Source organism: Python bivittatus, unplaced genomic scaffold (assembly GCF_059951505.1).
Source record: "Python bivittatus isolate LINGU-HERP-01145 unplaced genomic scaffold, Pbiv_v1 ctg000080_np1212, whole genome shotgun sequence".
NCBI classification, from domain to species: Eukaryota; Metazoa; Chordata; class Lepidosauria; order Squamata; family Pythonidae; genus Python; species Python bivittatus.
Window position 1 is genome coordinate 44,786,084 of NW_028277035.1, and position 17,695 is coordinate 44,803,778.

General features: G+C 37.4%; 1 protein-coding gene across 3 annotated transcripts in view; it reads left to right on the forward strand.

Moving 5' to 3' along the window:
* The window catches only part of KDM3B (lysine demethylase 3B), a 47,744-nt gene extending 35,528 nt beyond the window's left edge, over positions 1–12,216 (forward strand). For all 3 annotated transcript variants that reach the window (XM_007420340.4, XM_088133969.1, XM_088133970.1), the window contains 9 exons: positions 291–557; positions 1,035–1,206; positions 1,936–2,026; positions 2,138–2,268; positions 5,371–5,490; positions 6,068–6,207; positions 6,523–6,699; positions 9,989–10,123; positions 10,996–12,216. In XM_007420340.4, the coding sequence (XP_007420402.2) occupies positions 291–557; positions 1,035–1,206; positions 1,936–2,026; positions 2,138–2,268; positions 5,371–5,490; positions 6,068–6,207; positions 6,523–6,699; positions 9,989–10,123; positions 10,996–11,076 (1,314 nt within the window). In that variant the 3' untranslated portion in view covers positions 11,077–12,216. The remainder of the gene's footprint in view (positions 1–290; positions 558–1,034; positions 1,207–1,935; positions 2,027–2,137; positions 2,269–5,370; positions 5,491–6,067; positions 6,208–6,522; positions 6,700–9,988; positions 10,124–10,995) is intronic.
* The last annotated feature ends 5,479 nt before the right edge of the window (positions 12,217–17,695 follow it).

Consider the following 17,695-nt stretch of genomic DNA (forward strand, 5'->3'; position numbering starts at 1 on the left):
GAGTTTCATGAACTTGCAATCTTGCAATATGGATATATTTTAAGTTAATAGATGATGAATATGATTAACTGTGTAGGATAGTAAATCCTGTTAGTACAACATTCATTTGTAGTATTAGAGAATGTAATGAACATTTCCAAGAGTTTAGGGTTTTCCCTTTCTGCCAGTTGTTTTAACAAGTTCGTTTTTCTGTAAGTGCCTATTTGGTTGAAAGATCCAAGGCACTGGCAAAGATACATTCCTTAATTTAGCACAGTACTTAGGTTGCTATGTGAATTTCTTTTTTCTAGGGGCCCAAGAGTAAAGCCAGTTTGCCAAACTTCCTTGATCATATAATTGCATCTGTGGTGGAAAATAAAAAAATGTCTGATGCTGCCAAGCGAGCAAGCAGTGTGGCTGACACACATAAAGAAGTAAAAGAAATGGTAATGGGGTTAAATGTGCTGGATCCACATACTTCTCATTCTTGGCTTTGCGATGGAAGGCTTTTGTGTCTTCATGATCCCAGCAACAAGAACAACTGGAAGATCTTCAGAGAATGTTGGAAACAAGGACAGGTAAATTTTTAAAAGCCAGATCTTCTTTTATATCATAGTGATGTTTATATTATTCTTAAGGCAACTAACTGCTGTGAAAATACTGATACTGGTAGATAAACATTAAAAGCACAGAAATTTGAATCTGGAAGAGAATATTAAGAAGTCAGGTGCTTGGTTAAATTCAAATCATAATTAGAAAATGCCACATGGACAATGCCTGGTAAACTTTCAGAAATTAGACAGACAATTCAGGACATCTAGCAGTCAGCAGATGTAAAATCCATAGCCTCCCCATTACTAGAAATAGTTGAAAAACATGTAAAATTAGTAGTTTTACTTTCTAATTAAACTATGTAGGTAAATATGTATCTTCATTAATTGTAGGCTAAGCAACAGCAGCTCTTAACATAGAAAACTAGTTTAGTTTTGTAAATATGTGCAACACTTATGTTACATTAGAATAACTCCTCATTTATTTTATTTATCCTTCTGCAGCCTGTTCTAGTTTCTGGTGTCCATAAGAAACTGAAGCCTGAACTTTGGAAACCAGATGCATTTAGCCAAGAATTTGGAGATCAGGATGTAGATCTGGTCAATTGTAGAAATTGTGCCATAATCTCAGATGTTAAAGTGCGTGACTTCTGGGATGGCTTTGAAATCATTTCTAGTAAGTGGAATCTGATGCACGAGATCATGTTCTGACTTCCATTCTCTTTTGTAAATTCTTACAAGTTGTGAAAAATTACTGATTTTCTCAATTTAGCTGTTTTTCAAAAAGTATGCTTGCACAGGACAAATTATTATACTAGTGGTGTTTTCCTAAGTGTTTTTTGTTAATATTTTTAATTGTAATATTATGAAGATCAGTTCTTCCTATCTTACCTGCTCCTTTATGTTAACACTTTCCTCCTTTTACATTTTAGATGTTGAAGAAGTTGATCCAATTTGTGGTAATGGTTAGAATTTTTGTGTAACTATGTAACCAATTTTTGTAGCATTTTGTCATTGGTTACAATACCAAATCTTACATGCATTTATTTAATTATTTATCACAGTCCCTGCATAAAGATAACCACACTAATTGATGATTATTCAAACAAAACCATCAGACAATATTTTTCATGAACATCAGGAAGTATTTTGATGAACATATATCCTGCCATCATATACTGTACATCATACAAAATATTATATCATGTACACAATAGTGCTATAAAAGAAGTTGGCTTGCCCAGTACAATGTAATCATCAAATGCTAAGTTAATTTGAACCTGAATTTTTTCTGATTTGTTACTTCAGCTGTACAATTGCAAATCTAGGTTGTCACTCTTGTACTTCCTCCTTTAAAAAAAGTGAGAATACAACTGATAAGGTAAATGTAATTGCTATTTTGCAGAGCGACTAAGGGCAGATGATGGGCAGCCTATGGTACTGAAGTTAAAAGACTGGCCTCCAGGAGAGGATTTTAGGGATATGATGCCCACAAGGTAAGTTCCTTTGGTTGGGTCATTGAGGACAAAGGTTGCTAATTTTGGCATTGTATTGTTGATGGAGTTTTTTTATGCTTCAGGGTCTAATATAATATTTGCCTATTTCAGGTTTGAAGATCTAATGGAGAATCTTCCTCTTCCGGAATATACTAAAAGAGATGGAAGACTGAATCTGGCATCTAGGTTGCCAAGTTACTTTGTGCGGCCTGATCTAGGCCCCAAAATGTACAATGCATATGGTATGTAAGTTGAAAGTTGTGTTTTGCTGCCTATTAGTAGTCCTGAAAGTGAAAATATTTGGAGTGAGAAATTACAATGTTTGAATAAATAAGCAGCAAAATCATAAAAACACATTTGTTTAGAATTTAATTTTTTTAAGGTTAAGAATTAATTTCATTTAAGAATGTAAACATGTGCATACTAGTTAAAGATATTTGTTAAGAACCTATAGCTTTCAGACTGAAGAATGAAGGACTTGTGTGCTAGCTGTTTTCCATATTAGATTGCAGTATCTCTTCTGGTATCAAAAGAGCTGTTTCATTTGCCAAATTTCCATTATGGTTTGGGTCTTTTGACAATGACATCGTTAAGTAAATGATGTAACTTGTATCAGTTTATATAATTAGTATAATTGACACAAGTAACATAATTGTTGCATATTGACTTGCTCATTCTTGAGGTCTAAGATATACTCAGCAATTTTCTCCAGCATCACATTTCAATGGTATTAATTTTTCTTTATTTAGCCTTTCACAGGCATATGTTGCAACGGGGAAAACCATAGTTTTCACAATATGTACACTTAGTAGTCAGTGGGTTGTCTCGGCTGTTGAATATTTTGCCTACATCTGTCATAGTCTTTCTCCTAGACATCTCTTAGGTATTTTGTGGCTATAGTCACCATCCCTAGGAATTTTTAAGCCTAGGAAGTTAAAGCCTAATACTACTTCAGCTTCTTCTCTTGTTTGCATTGAATTGGCACTACCTGTTGACATAATCTTAGTTGTTTTAATAATGAAAGTCTGATTGGCTTCTGCATTCTCTTCTTTCACCTTTAGTAAGAGATTTTTTACATAGTCCTCTCCTCCAGCCATTCAACCTGGTATCAACAACATACCCGAGGTTGTTAATGTTTCTCCCAGCAATTTTAATTCCAATTTCGATTTCTTCTTCTCCAAGTTAAATATGATAGTATAAAACATTCCTTTCCCAATTTTGAACTATTTAGTTGCTCCATTTTCCATTTTAACTGTTGCTTCCTCTCACCATAGAAATTTAACTAAACTAAACATTAGGCAGATGAAGTGGCCCAGTACATCTATGTTTTAAGGTCTATTAACATTTATGATCGACATAATCAAAAGCCTTTGTATATTCAATAAAGCAAAAATAGACATGTTTTTGGAACTTCGTTGCCTTTTCCATTATCCATTGGCAATGTGATCTCAGATGCTTCTGGCTCTTCTGAATCCAGTTTGTACATCAGGCAGTTTTTGTTTCATGTATTGTTGAAGTCTAGATTGCAGAGTCTTGAGCATTATCTTCCAAGGATATGAAATAAGTGCAATTATTCAGTAGTCTGACCATTCTTTAGGATTGCTCTTTTTGATATTTGGGATATGAATCTACCTTTTCTAGTCCTTTGACCAGTGTTGTGTTTTCCATGTCTGCTTACAAACTGTAGGTACCACTTCAACTGAATTATCTGGTAAGATTTTAAGCAGTTCTGCTGGTATTTCATCAACTCCTGCAACTTTATTGTTAGCAATATTTTCTAGGACTCGTCTAATTTTACTTTCCAGAACATCTGGCTCTGGTTTAGTGGTCATACCTTCATACATGTCATTTTTGGGGATCTGTTTTGTGCATTTCTATTATAAATTTACACAATGTCTTCTTTATATCTTATTTTTGTAGTAGATCTTTGTCTTTTTGGTCTTTTTTGATGATCGTCTTTGCATAAGAAGATCCCTTGATTTCTGTAATTTTCTTAAATTAATCTCTTGGTCCTTTCAATTTGACTGTTAACCTTAATTTCTTGGCCTGCTTATTTAGATACAACTCCTTGTCTCAATTTGCTGTTATTTGGAAGTGTTCAGTAGGGCAAATTTTCTTCTGTCTCTATTAATTTTTGTGCTCTGCATTTTTTCAGTTATTTTTAGCATGGCAGATAGTTAATTTGTCTTCTTTTGCTTTTGGGGATATTGTTGTTTGCTCCATCTTCAATGATGTCAAAAATTTCAGTCCAGAATTCTCCAGGCACTCTATTTATCAAAGTTAATCCATTAAATGTATTCTTTACCTTTGCCACACCATCATGTAAAGAATTGCTGAGTTCTTATCTTGTTAATCTGATGGCTTTATTTGTTTTTCTTAGTTTAAGTTTAATTTTAATCCTGCAGTCAGCAGCAAATCTTGTTTTTGCTGACTAAATAGAGCTTCACCAATCTTTGCTTGCTGTGTATATAATCAGTTTGTTTTTTGTGCTGCCATCTGGTGATGTCCATTTATAGTCATAGGTTGTTGGAAGGAGAGAGAGAGAGAGATTTGGCAGCACTACTAGTCTTTCCTGTTTCATTTCTTATATTAAGGCCATTTTTTCCATTATTCCAAGAGCTATTTTACTTCCAGTTTTAGTATTCCAGTCTGTATAATTAACATGAGATTTTTTTTTGGTGGTGTTGACAAGATGTTGCAAGTTGGCCAAATAATTATTCACTTTCCTCTGCATTTGTGGTTGGAGTGTAGATTTGGATCAGTTTAATATTAATTGTCTTGCTTTGAACTCTGCCATTTTTGGATTGTATTCAAGCAGTGACATTCTTTGGTTAATAATGATAGCTGTTTTATTTCTTCTATGATTTTCTTGTCCACAGTAGAAGATTTGATGCACTCTAATGTGAAGTGATCTGTTCTAGACCCATTTCATTTTGCACATTTCCAGAATATCAGTGTTCAATTTTGATCTTTCAGTTCTGACTACATTGAAGTTCATGGTTCTGACATTCCACATTGCAGTGATACGCATATGTTTCAGCTTCAAATTTTTTTTTTTTTTTTTGCCTCTGGACATATCAGCAGCTAGATGTCATTTCAGGTAGTCTTATCTCTTGCCTGTCATGGGTGACTCTTTTGGGAGTGTACATTCCCCACAGTTGAACTCATAGCATCGTTTGGGATGCACAAGCCCTTTCAGCACTACAAGGTAATGATCTATGAAGGGGCTGGGAGTTGTAATCCCATACTGTGGAATTTACTTAAGTAAGGCTGCTCTACACACATAAGAGTACTAATATCAGCAGGGTAAAGATTGTCTCTTCTCTTTATTGCATTTTTCATAGGACTAATAACTGCAGAAGACCGAAGAGTTGGTACAACCAATTTACATTTAGACGTATCAGATGCAGTTAATGTTATGGTGTACGTTGGAATCCCTATTGGGGAAGGTGCCCATGATGATGGTAAGCTTTCTTCCAGGCTGATTTTTTTTTTTCAGGGAATAACTTGAATTTGAACTGTTTCTGTTTGTTCCTATGCTACCCTTTCTGCTTATAATACTTGTGAACAAAAATAATTAGAGGAGCAATGAGAGGAACAAATGAATATTTAGTCACAAGTGAATTTACTTTTGTGTAGGTGTATCAACTTGTCTTGAAACAGTGCCTCCCTTGATACCTGTCCAGCCATCATGAGGAACATTATGAAAAGTAGAATGTGTCTTTGCAATACTAACTGAACAAGGCAAAACATGAATAAAATGTCCTAATCATATATATCACCTGATCAAGAATGGCTTTTTATGGTTGTTTTCTGGGACAGATAGCCAGGCATGCTCTTTGACCTTATGAAAAAATACATTCTCTTAAGACAGTTAAGTTATATATGAAGTACTGTAATTGATGTTATGTTACCAAGAGGAGGTGCATACAGTTACTGCTTTTTCCTGGCGCTCCCTTACAATATGATGATTTATACCAAAGTTGCTTATTTTTACACATTGCAATAAAAACCTATGCATTGTATTGAATTGGATTTCAGAGGTGTTGAAAACCATAGATGAAGGAGATGCTGATGATGTTACAAAACAGCGAATCCATGAAGCAAAGGAGAAGCCAGGGGCACTGTGGCACATTTATGCTGCTAAGGATGCTGAAAAGATCAGGGAGCTTCTTCGGAAGGTAGAGAATTTCACACAGAGAATTTACTAAGGTTTTTGTTTTTCCCAATAATATATTTTAAACTTCTGAGATCTACCTCAGTCTTAAATTTACCTTTAAGATCCAGGTAAATTTTGCTATCAATAAATAAATCTATTATGGTCATATATTCAACAGTTTTAGCTGTGAAAGTTGGATTTTTTTCCCCCTGTGATAGCTACCATTGCCACAGGACCGTTTAAGCAAAGGTAATGAAATAACTTGCAGGTAGGAGGTGTTTTTTTAGAAGACATCCAGTAGATCTAGAATAATTGAACCCTAATACATTTGCACTAGGTTGGTGAAGAACAGGGGCAAGAAAATCCTCCTGATCATGATCCAATCCATGACCAAAGCTGGTATCTGGACCAGATCCTACGTAAGCGTCTGTATGAGGAATATGGAGTGCAAGGCTGGGCAATCGTGCAGTTCCTGGGAGATGCAGTATTTATTCCTGCAGGGGCTCCACATCAGGTGAGTGGAATTTTGGACAACCCTGCAGAATATGGGTTTTTAAAGTTATTCCTGTAGCATTCCCAAAAGAAAAAGCTACAGACACTTGCTACAAGCTTATTTTTCAAAATAGCACACAATTGGATAGGCAGACTATGTACCAAAGGACTGAAAAATAAGTAGAGAAATCTTAGTGAAATTTTGGAAGCTGAAAATAAATGCCGAGAGAACTCAGTCAGCATGTATACCGATTTGTATCTATGTTGAGTAATGAATTGGTTTTTGCACCAAATAGATATATAAGGTAAAATATATGTTAATGACTGTAATATATATTGCTGCCTATGTTTACCTATGCACTTAACATGTTATACATTTGTTTTTGAGAACAACCCTAACAGAACTCCAGTTCTCAAGGGATTGGGTTTCAGTAAGTTTTATAGTTCTATACAATTTGCATATCCTTTTCCAATGATTTTACTCTAGTTCTTGGAAGGAAAGAAAAATGAAATTCCTTGCAAGGATTTGCAAAACTCACTGATTTTGGAACCATGAGCTTCTGGACTATGCTGAACCTCCACCTGGAGTGTTCAGCATAATCTAGAAGGGAAATATAATGATTCAGAATAGTCTAAAGTTCCATTCCCTAATTGGTGAATTTTGTACATCCCTGTTTTTTTTAATTGGAAATTTAAGCCATAAAGAGCATTATAATTTTTTAAACTTAGCACATTTTTAAAATTTTTATTTATTTATTTATTTATCAAATTTGTCACCACCCATCTCGTTAAAAAACGACTCTGGGTGATTTACAAAACAGTTAAAATCAATTAAAATTACAATATAAAATAATCCTAAATAAATAGAAAATAAATATAAGGCTAGATGTTAAAATTGGCAGTAACTAGGGGAGTGTCATCAAGGCGCCAGCCACCCCCAAGATTGAGTAAGATTCTTGTCACCCCGTGCAAACTGGCAGAGCCAGGTCTTTAATCCTTTCCGGAAAGCCGGGAGGGTAGGGGATTGCTGCACCTCTGGGGGGAGAATATTCCAAAGGGCAGGGGCAATGGCAGAGAAGGCTGTCCTCCTGGGCCCTGCTCTCTCACTGACAGGGACTGCAACATGCCCTCTCTGCCTGACCAAGTGGGATGGGTTGATGTGATGGGGGTAAGATGGTCCCTCAGGTAATCTGGATCCATGCCATGTAGGGCTTTAAAGGTGATAACCAACACTTTGAATTGGACCTGAAAGCAAACTGGGACCCAATGCAGCTCTCACAGTAAAGGTGTTACATGTGCCGTTCTTGGGGCACCCAAGGTTGTGTGGCCACATTTTGAACCAGCTGTAGCTTCCGGATACTCTTCAAGGGTAGCCCCATGTAGAGCGCATTGCAATGACCAAGGCATGAGTGACTGACCGGAGAGCTTCCTGATCCAGGAAAGAGCATAACTGGCGCACCATATGGAGTTGGGCAGTCCCTCCTGGCCATGACCGCCACCTGCTCCTTGAGTAGGAGTCGTGAGTCCAGGAGGACCCCCAGATTACACACCGGCTCTGTCCAGGGTAGTGCAACTCCGTCCAAAACCAGGGATGGTAAATCCTCAGACACAGAGGGGCCTCCAATCCATAGCCACTCTGTCTTACCAGGGTTCAGCTGAAGCCTGTTGCACCCCATCCAGACCCCCACAGCCTCCAGGCACTGCGAAAGAGTGGTCATGGCATCACTCACATCACCCGGGATGGAGATGTATAACTGAGTATCATCTGCATATTGATGATACCTCATCCCATGGTGGTAGATGATCTCACCCAGTGGTTTCATGTAGATGTTAAAAAGGAGCTGTTTTTCATTCTGACCAAACTATTCTCTGATTGCAAGCTCTAAGGGCTGAAGCTAATTTGCTTAGTGTTTACAGTTGTGCCTTTGTCTAACTTTATATTCTAAATTCCTTTAAAATAAAAAGAGCAAAATATAAATACAGGTGGTCCTCACTTAACAACCGTTCATTCAGTGACCGTAGTTATGAGGGCGCTGAACAAATGCTAATTACAATGTTTTCAAAGTTACAACTGTTGCAGCACCCCCACAGTCACATGATCAAAATTTGGGCACTTGGCAGTCCACCTGCAAATATCCCCCCACATCTCTGCCCTTTTGGCCACCCTGCAGTCCGCCACTGCCACCACCTATCCCCGCTGCCCCCATCTGATCTTTGCTGTCTTCTGCTGCTGCTGGCCTGGAATCCAGGCACCAGGTGAGGGCATGGCCCTGGGACATGTGTGGCAAGCACGGCGTAGACTTGTCTGTGGAAGGGAGTTCACTGGCCCCAGCTGGGGAGGAGGCAGCAGGACAGAACCAACAGAGCAGGCAGGGCGGCAGTGCAGGTGACAGTTCCCCAGGCGAAGGTGGCAGCTGTTGGCGCTGTGCAAGGCCTCGCAAAGTCTTGCCACCTTGCCTGACAGCCGCCACCTTCACCCAGGGAGCTGCCACCCTGCCACCTTTGCCTGGGGAACTGTCACCTGCATTGCCACTCTGTTTCCTCTGCCAGCTCCATCCCACTGCCTCCTTTCCAGCCAGGCCTGGTGGGCTCCCTTCGGTGTATGAATCTCCGCCACACTCACTACATGTGTCTCATGCTGTGCCCTCACCCAAGGGGCAGTGACAGGGATAGGCAGTCATGGCAGAGTGCAGGGTGGTCAAAAGGGCAGAGTTGGGGTGAGATAGGTGGGTGGGGGGAGTAGTGCGGAGGTGAGCACAGCAGGGTGGTAGAGCCTTATCTGCTGAAAGTAGTTCACCGGGCCTGGCTGGGGAGGAGGCAGCGCAGGAGAAGTGTGAGGTCCTCACCTAACAACAGCACAATCCTCACTACCAGAACTGCCATCGCTAAGCGGCACAGTCACATGATGTTTCACCTAACGATTGCTTCACTTAGTGATGGAAATTCCAGTCCCAATTAGGGTTGTTAAGTGAGGACTACCTGTATATCCGATAATTAATAACGAATTCAGAATTTTAATTTGTAAATTATTTTAATAGATTCTCTCATGAGCATCATAAAGTATGGTTGGATACTGCTAAAGTAGTAAAAAAAATCTGCACATATTTATAACAGTTATGAAAATGATCTTCAAAAATGTATTCTGTTTTTGTCAGAAAGACAAAAAGAACTTTGTCTTGTCTTTGTCCTTGAGAACTTTGAAATAGCATTTATCTACTTACATTTCTGCAACCAGATGCAATGGTGAATATGTTGGATTCTTCAGCTTTGTGGGTTATAGACCACCCCAACTGTTTTTCTTGTTTATTCAGGTTCATAATTTGTATAGCTGCATTAAAGTAGCAGAAGATTTTGTATCTCCAGAACATGTGAAACACTGCTTCCGCCTGACTCAAGAATTCAGGCATCTATCTAATACTCACACAAACCATGAGGATAAGTTGCAGGTAAATGTTTGCAAATCTTCTGGTAAAATCTCTGACAAATATCATATTTGTAGGAAGGGAAGAATAGCATTTGCAAAAAATGAATTGTACTACTTAAAAATCTTCTAGAAAAGGGAGGTATTTTGTGGTCATACTAGTGAATTCTTAGATATGGTTATATCAGTTTCAGGTTTATTTCAGAATAGTTTATACAGTATGTTGGTTCCTCAAATAGTCTCTTTGACTCAGAGATATAGGTTCTACACTTGCACAACAGCTCATTGGAGATTTAAAAAAACTAATACTTTTGGACCTTCACATATCCTATATTTATTTATGTTAGTTATAGAGAAGAAACACCTGTCCATCCTTAGTTCCCTTAAGATAGACATAATGATAAGCTATTTAGTGGTTTGATGTTCACAAGCTGAACGGAGTTGCAAAATCTTGTTCAAAAACACCAGTGATTAAAGGTTTAAGTTGTAATTTTTTAATTTCCTAATAAAGAAATGAGTACAGGAATTTTTTAACAGTTACATTTTTTAAATTGCATTAGTGTTGGTACATTGATTCTTTTGAACATCACAATTTTCATGTATATGTATATGGAAATTGAAGTCATTCAACTTGTTAAGCATGCCTTTTACAAAGACATTAGCACATGCAGAATTTTATCAACAAATTGTATATGAACATTAATGAGAACAACTAATAATTTGTATGTAAGCTTTGTACTGGTAGCTCCAACGCTTTAGCTGATGTTCTTTCATTATACACGCTCAAACTTTATAGGCAATTAAAATATAAAGAACTCTGATATTTAGTAAGGGGGCAGATGGAGACCCATCTTTATGTTCTTATTTTTCATTACATTCACTTTCTTCTCTTTGCAGGTGAAGAACATTATCTACCATGCAGTCAAAGATGCTGTTGGCACACTGAAAGCTCACGAATCCAAACTGGCTAGATCTTAGGAACTGGTGATTTCGATCCTTCCCCGCCCCCCGGAGTTGTTTTGTTTTGTTTTTTTGCTCACAGTATAGAAGGGGGATGCACGTGGCTGCCGCTGAAGGACCCAGAAACCTCTCCCTAAGAGATGCCATGGCATTCATTACACTCTCCAGCCACTGCCTACTATGCTGCCTCAGTCTGAATATGTAATAGACGGTCACAATAACATACAGAATTCCTGAAGAATGAAGGGTGCTGAGTCCCTTTCTGGTGGCCTTTTGCAAATTGAAATGGTATGGAAACCAGGTGGTGTTCCTGCATATGATGAATAGAAAAATATGTGGATCTTTTTTCATACCTAATTAGTCTTTCCAGGAAGTTAGGAAGAATGATGCAAATGTGGACATTTTATTGCAGACCTAAATAGCTAGCTCCGAATGAGAATGCACGCCAGGATCCTGGCTGCAAGAACACCAACACTAGAGGAAAAGGAGGAAAGAGGAAAAAAGAGAAATTGTTCTTCATGCTCCCTTTATACGCTGTAGAAATACAGAAACACAGAGAGAAACCACTGATTTTCCCAGAGGGCTCCAGGATTTTTAAAAAAATGTGTATTTAGTGAAAAATTAGGTTTGTAGTGAAACAGTATTTCATGAAAGTAGATATTTTTAGAATTTGAAATACCACAACAGTTCCTGGACTACAAGGAAAGGCACATTGTGTTTAGTCTTCCTTTCAATAAAACTTTTCCAGAAATTATTCTTAGAAATAATTCCCAATAGCACAATTGGCCTGAGGAGAGCTAAAAAGAATTTTACTTCCAATACAAAGATATAAAGGGGGGAAAAGAACTTTTATGTTTTGGAGATGTTGTACATCTCTCCCTAAACTGGTAAACACCAGTTGTCAGTTTTAGATTGGGACTACGGCTTCCCAGAACTAATTTTCAATATCAGCTTTGTCCAGAAATATTTTCAGTAAAATGTTCCTGCTTGATAGAGTTGTATTCAGAATTGTCACCATTGAACTGATGGATTCCATTGTTTTACTGTTCATTGGGACTGTATCTACCTTCTATCCAGCTGTACTGTAGTGCCACCTGCAGGCCTGTTAATATGTTCACGGTTATTTCATTTTTTAAAAAATAAAAGTCATTTACTGTAGACTTGTCTTAGACCTGTATTGTACCTGTGCTGGAAGCTCATGGGGAGATGTAGAAGAAGGGAAAGCAAGCACATCCATCCGCCGCCCTCACCCCGGCTTTTGAACAGGTTTTTTTTTTTCTTCTTTCTATACTCTTTCCATTCTCCCAATCCCTGAGAGCTGCATTCATAAACACTTCTGAGAAAGGCAGCTTTGAGGTTTGATGCATCATTTTCCCTTCAAGTCCCCGGTAATCAAAAATCCTTTTTAGGGAGCAGGCGAACCTGCAACTTGATTTAAATAGTCAGATGCTCAAGCCTTGTTTGTATTTCTGCGAACACCTTCTAGCTGCACCAGATCACACTTGACTCTCAGAACACTATCAAATCTCAAGATGATAAACTGTAAGAGCTGTTCTCAGAGGCCAGGAAAAAAACAAAGATGCAACAACAGTTACGTGTTTGCATCTGTTTATGGCACTGTTTAACTGGTAACTTTCATGATACCTTGTCTTATGTCCCAGGTAACTGCTTGAAGGCTGATACAGCCATGTCCGGATCTCAGTGCTTTTCTTTCTTTGCATGCTTTTTTTCCTCACAAATTCCAGCTTTCTCAGGACATTTCGCCATAGCACAGAAGGCAAAATTCCTCTTTTTCTCACTGATTTTGTTGGATGATTTCATCAGAAATTAGTTTCCTCTACCAAATGTTACCATACTACTTTTCATAAATATTCTTAAAATATTTTCTTTTTTGGTTAAACATTTTTCTAGAAGCCTAAGTCTGTCAAGGCTGCAAAGCCTTTGTGTTTTTCAAGCACTTTTCCATTCTGTAATTTACAACTACTTTTCAGATCTCTAATCTTATGGAAGAGGAAAAGCTCTAAACATGCATGAATTCATATTTCAGTTCCATAATTAAACACTGCTATAAATTATTACCATACTAATTATAAAGCAACATTTTCATTAGTAAACTTTTGACATGAATACTTTTCATTATGAAATTTTATAAGGGATGCCACCTTTTCAAATAATTGCACGAGGTGACAATTTTCTGCCTCAGAACCATGTTGCCTTAGATAATTTTAAGGTTTCTGTGAAGGATTCCCCACCCACCACCACACTCAGAATAAGCTTGTTTCAAATCCAATTCTGAAATAGCCTAGTTGGAATAATATTTAGTTATGATGTCTTCAGAATGGAGCTGATTATACCAGAGTTTCACAATCTGAGTCTCTAGAGTGATGTGCAGCCCTGAAAACCTTGGTATGATTAAGGGAACTTCAGAAGTTGCTTCCAAATGCTTAATGTGACAAAGATGTATTACTACATGTATTACTGGAGATGGATTTTTAATTGTTAATGTTAATTCACTTCAAATGAATGAAATTAAATTGGCATAAAACTCAAAAGGCCAATGTGGAAAACTGGAAGAAGTTGTGAGACCCTGGTTTATACCAAATGACATTTTGTTGTTTGCAGTAGCTGCTTTAGCAATAATGCTATACAGTATAGGCAGGCAAAGTATGTATGTTCTGCACCCTGGACGTGTTTGCTTTATGTAATCTGGTGACGTTTATGGAACTTTATGTGTGTTCCATAAACATAGTGTTTTCCTAATCATAGATTAGGTTTATTACTTCTAACAGATCCTATAATTTGAGAATTCTCTGTGTTCTCTGGAACAATAGATGTCAATATCACCTTCAGCTGAAACCCTTTTAGAGTATTGGAAGAGCAGTCATGTGTCCCCACCCTTGTTTCTAATCTCTTGATTTTCCTTGTTTCACTTCTATAATCCCATTCTATTTTGTCTGAATCTTCCTTAAATTGTGGTTTCCAGAATTGGACAGTTTTGGTGGTGATCTAACACAGAATAGAATGAGATTACTACTACTTTTTTGCAACAATAAAAACTAATACAAACTAACAAAAATAAAAGAATAAAAAGAAAAAATAGAAGTGCAGAAAAGAAAAAAATAGAAAAGAAAAATAATATAGTAAAGAAAAAAAATTCCTCCTTTATCACAAGTATAAACAATTTTAGTAACTTATCACCTCCTCTTAAAATACAACAAATGATCTCTTCTTCCCATATCTCATCTCTTATCTATAAACAAATCCTTAAAACTTCGTCATTACAGTCCTGATGTCAGCAAAAGTCTATTAAGAGTTACCAGAGATACCATCTATTGTAACCTTGATCAAATAAACCAACTTTATATTCCTTCTTGGCCTTTAGTCCCTTCAAATAATATCCTAGAACTTGATTTCTTTTCGTTTTTTCTTTGTCCCTTCTCACAAGTCTTCAAAGCTTTAAAAAGGCTCTTTTGTAAATCCAATATAGGGAAATTATCCAGGTCACTCTCTTGGTTTGTTATTTGTAAATCCCTTTTAATTATTAATTCATCAGCTAGTTTCTTTTGTATGTCCAGTGTAGCATGTTTTTCCATATCATTCTTGTAGCCTGTCATTTTTAAATTAGCTTTCAGATCAGTCTCAAACTTATCAGGTAAAACTTGTTCCTCTTCCATAACATCTTTTAAACACAGTCTATCTATAGAGGCGGACACTCTTAAAATAAAATGAATTTCTTAAAATAAAATGAACTTCTGGGTCCATTGTTCAAAAATATCCTTCAATATGTCCAATGTTAAAATATTTTTCTTCATTCTGTAAGTCAAATTGAAGTGTTCTTCTTTAATTGTAATCTTTAATTCTTTCTAGTTCCCTGTAGTGTCCATCCTTCAAAATCCTATCCTATCATGCTTTTTTAAAAAAAAGAATTCAAAACAAAAGCATTTTCCCACAGGAATGATTCTTATAATTAATTCCAAAATCTTATTTCAAATCCATCTGGACCCTTAGTCTGTTTGTAACTTTCTAAATCAAAGTTCTAATCACCCTTTTGCTGTTTATTTAAAAAAATGTTTTTTAAGCCCTTAAACTTGTATTTAAAACTTCTTTCACTAAGGATTGAAGGAACTCACCTGGTGTTTTCAGACTGTCAATCCAAAGGTTCCTAATAGCTGAAAACCAGTTAATAAGCGATTTCCGAAAGTGATCAGAAAAGGAAGTATGCGAACCTAGCATCCTTTTCAAGGCACCGGCCATAGCTTGAGCAAGATGGCTACTCCCTTGTCTCCCAGAGCTCCTCACGAGGAGCTGTCTTGTCTCCTTGTGAGGAGCAACTGGAGTACTTGTTGGTGATCTCAAGTCCTCTCCTTGTCTGGAGAGGAATTATGAAGACTTGATCTACTTGCCGCCTTTTCATTCTGCTGTGGTTGTTGGCTCCACTTTTAGTGGAGTTGTCTTGGTTCGCCATTTCTTCCTCAAAAAGTGGAATTACTACTTCCCAAGTATAACAACTATTATACTATTTTGTTTCTGTTAAATTCTCTACTACTAAAATATCTTATTTAAATGATACTGCACTGAGACAAGTGTTGCTATTTTGGTCTTGTTATTAATCATTTTTGTTCTAGTTATACTACTTTTATATTGATGTATATTTTATGTGGATATGTTTTGTTTGCAGTTCTATGTTTTTATAATGGAACCTACTCTAAAAGGATGCTTAATACTAGGATGCCAAAGCACAGAAAATACCAAGTTATAAGATAGACTAGAAAATTGAAAAAAACATTCTAGAAGGCAGTGGTGAATAATTTCCATAGTCTTGCTAAGAAAATTACATGGATACATCCATGGTGTCATGAAGAGTTGAAGAGAACTCAGAGGAGACTTTATCCTTTCTGCCTTGTGTTGATTTGGTCTTAAAAAGTACCCTAAATAAATTCATAGAAGGGATCAATAGGTGAATATAAATGTGATAAGGAGGATGAGGAAGTCATGTGATCTGTTTAGAAAAACCCTTTCAGACTGATTTTCCTTGTTACCAAGTATTGTTACCAAGGATTCTGATTTGGTTTAGCCTGAAAAGTGCAGAACATTTGCTACGGGATATCATGATGTGGGGGAAAGATAGACAGTACATTAGTATCTACAGTACCATACTGTACAGTAGTAAACAAAGGGTTTAGGTTTCTAGTTTAGACTGCTGAAACAAAGCAAACATGAGAGAAAAATCTGAAGTACACTTTTGTATGAGAAAATGGAGTTTGAAAGCTCTGTTCTGGAACAGAACACAAATTCTAGGCAAGCTTGAGGGCAGGGCTACTATATCCCTTTGTAATGAGTCAGGTACTTGATTCTAACTGGTGATCATAAGGATCCAGGCTTTGTTTTCTTTTGTTTTGACCTTTGATCCTATACATCCATAACCTAAGTGATACTAGAAAAACAAAAATAGGTCTAGAAAAATACTGGTCAGTACACATAATGCCTATCTTAAGCAGCAAGGAAACCTGAATACAGTAGCAGTGTTCTTAGAGATGTTAACCTTGTAGGTGTAGCAGGATGTTAGGCAAATAGTTGGGGAGAACTTCGTAATATTGCTCTAGAATATTGGTTCTGTAAAAATAACCTTATATAATAATAGTTTTCAGACCTGGCACTGCTAAATGTATCAGTCAAATTCCAATGACCTTCCACAAATAGCCAAGTTTTTAGAAGCTTCTGGAATGCCATGAGAGTGGGGACTATCTTTGCTTTAGGGGACAAGCTATTCCAGAGGAAGGAAATTGTCACAGAAAATAGCCATTTTTGGCTCTCTTTCCATCTTCTCAAGAGGGTGTGAGTTTCAACAAAGATTCTTGGTTCACTTAGACGAGGCAGACAGAATCCAAGGTAGGAGGTCTCGTAGATACCCAGGTTCTGAACCATATAGAGTTTATAGTGGATAATCAACACTTTGAATTGTATTTGGAAATTGCACGTATACAAGTAGCCAATGTATATAAATTCTCTCAATAAATAAATCTCCCACAGCAGAAGTATCCCATGGCAATAAGAAGACTACCCAGTAAGCACAAGGGCTGCTGCATTTTGCACCAGCTGAAGTTTCCAAGTGGTTCTCTACTCTATGTAAAGTGAAGTGCAACAGTCAAGCTGGAAGATGACAGGGGCATGAGTGCAACAGCCAATGTTGGGCAAAGGCCCTCCTGGCTTCAGCCTCCACCTGCTTCCCCAGTAGGAATCATGAGTCCAGGAGGAGCCCCAAATTGCAGACCTGCTTTCCATGGAAAAGGTCTACTCTATCAAGAATAAAGTTGGCTCAACCCCAGCAACAGCAGGCTTCTAAAGCAATAGCCACTCCCTCTTACATGGGTTGAATCTGATCATGTTTCTCCCTATCCAGATCCCAGATCAGGACTTCTACCGCAACCCCATTTGGCCTAGGGAAGAAATATAAAGCTGGGTATTATCAGTGTACTGATTATACCTCACCCCAAGCCAGTGGATGACCTCTTCCAGAGACTTAATATAGATGTTAAACAGAATGGGGAGAGGACATAGCCCTGGAGTGACCTGTAATGAGCCAGACCTATTCCCACCACCACCAAAAAAGGATCCGCCTACCCAGGAAGGAGTGGAG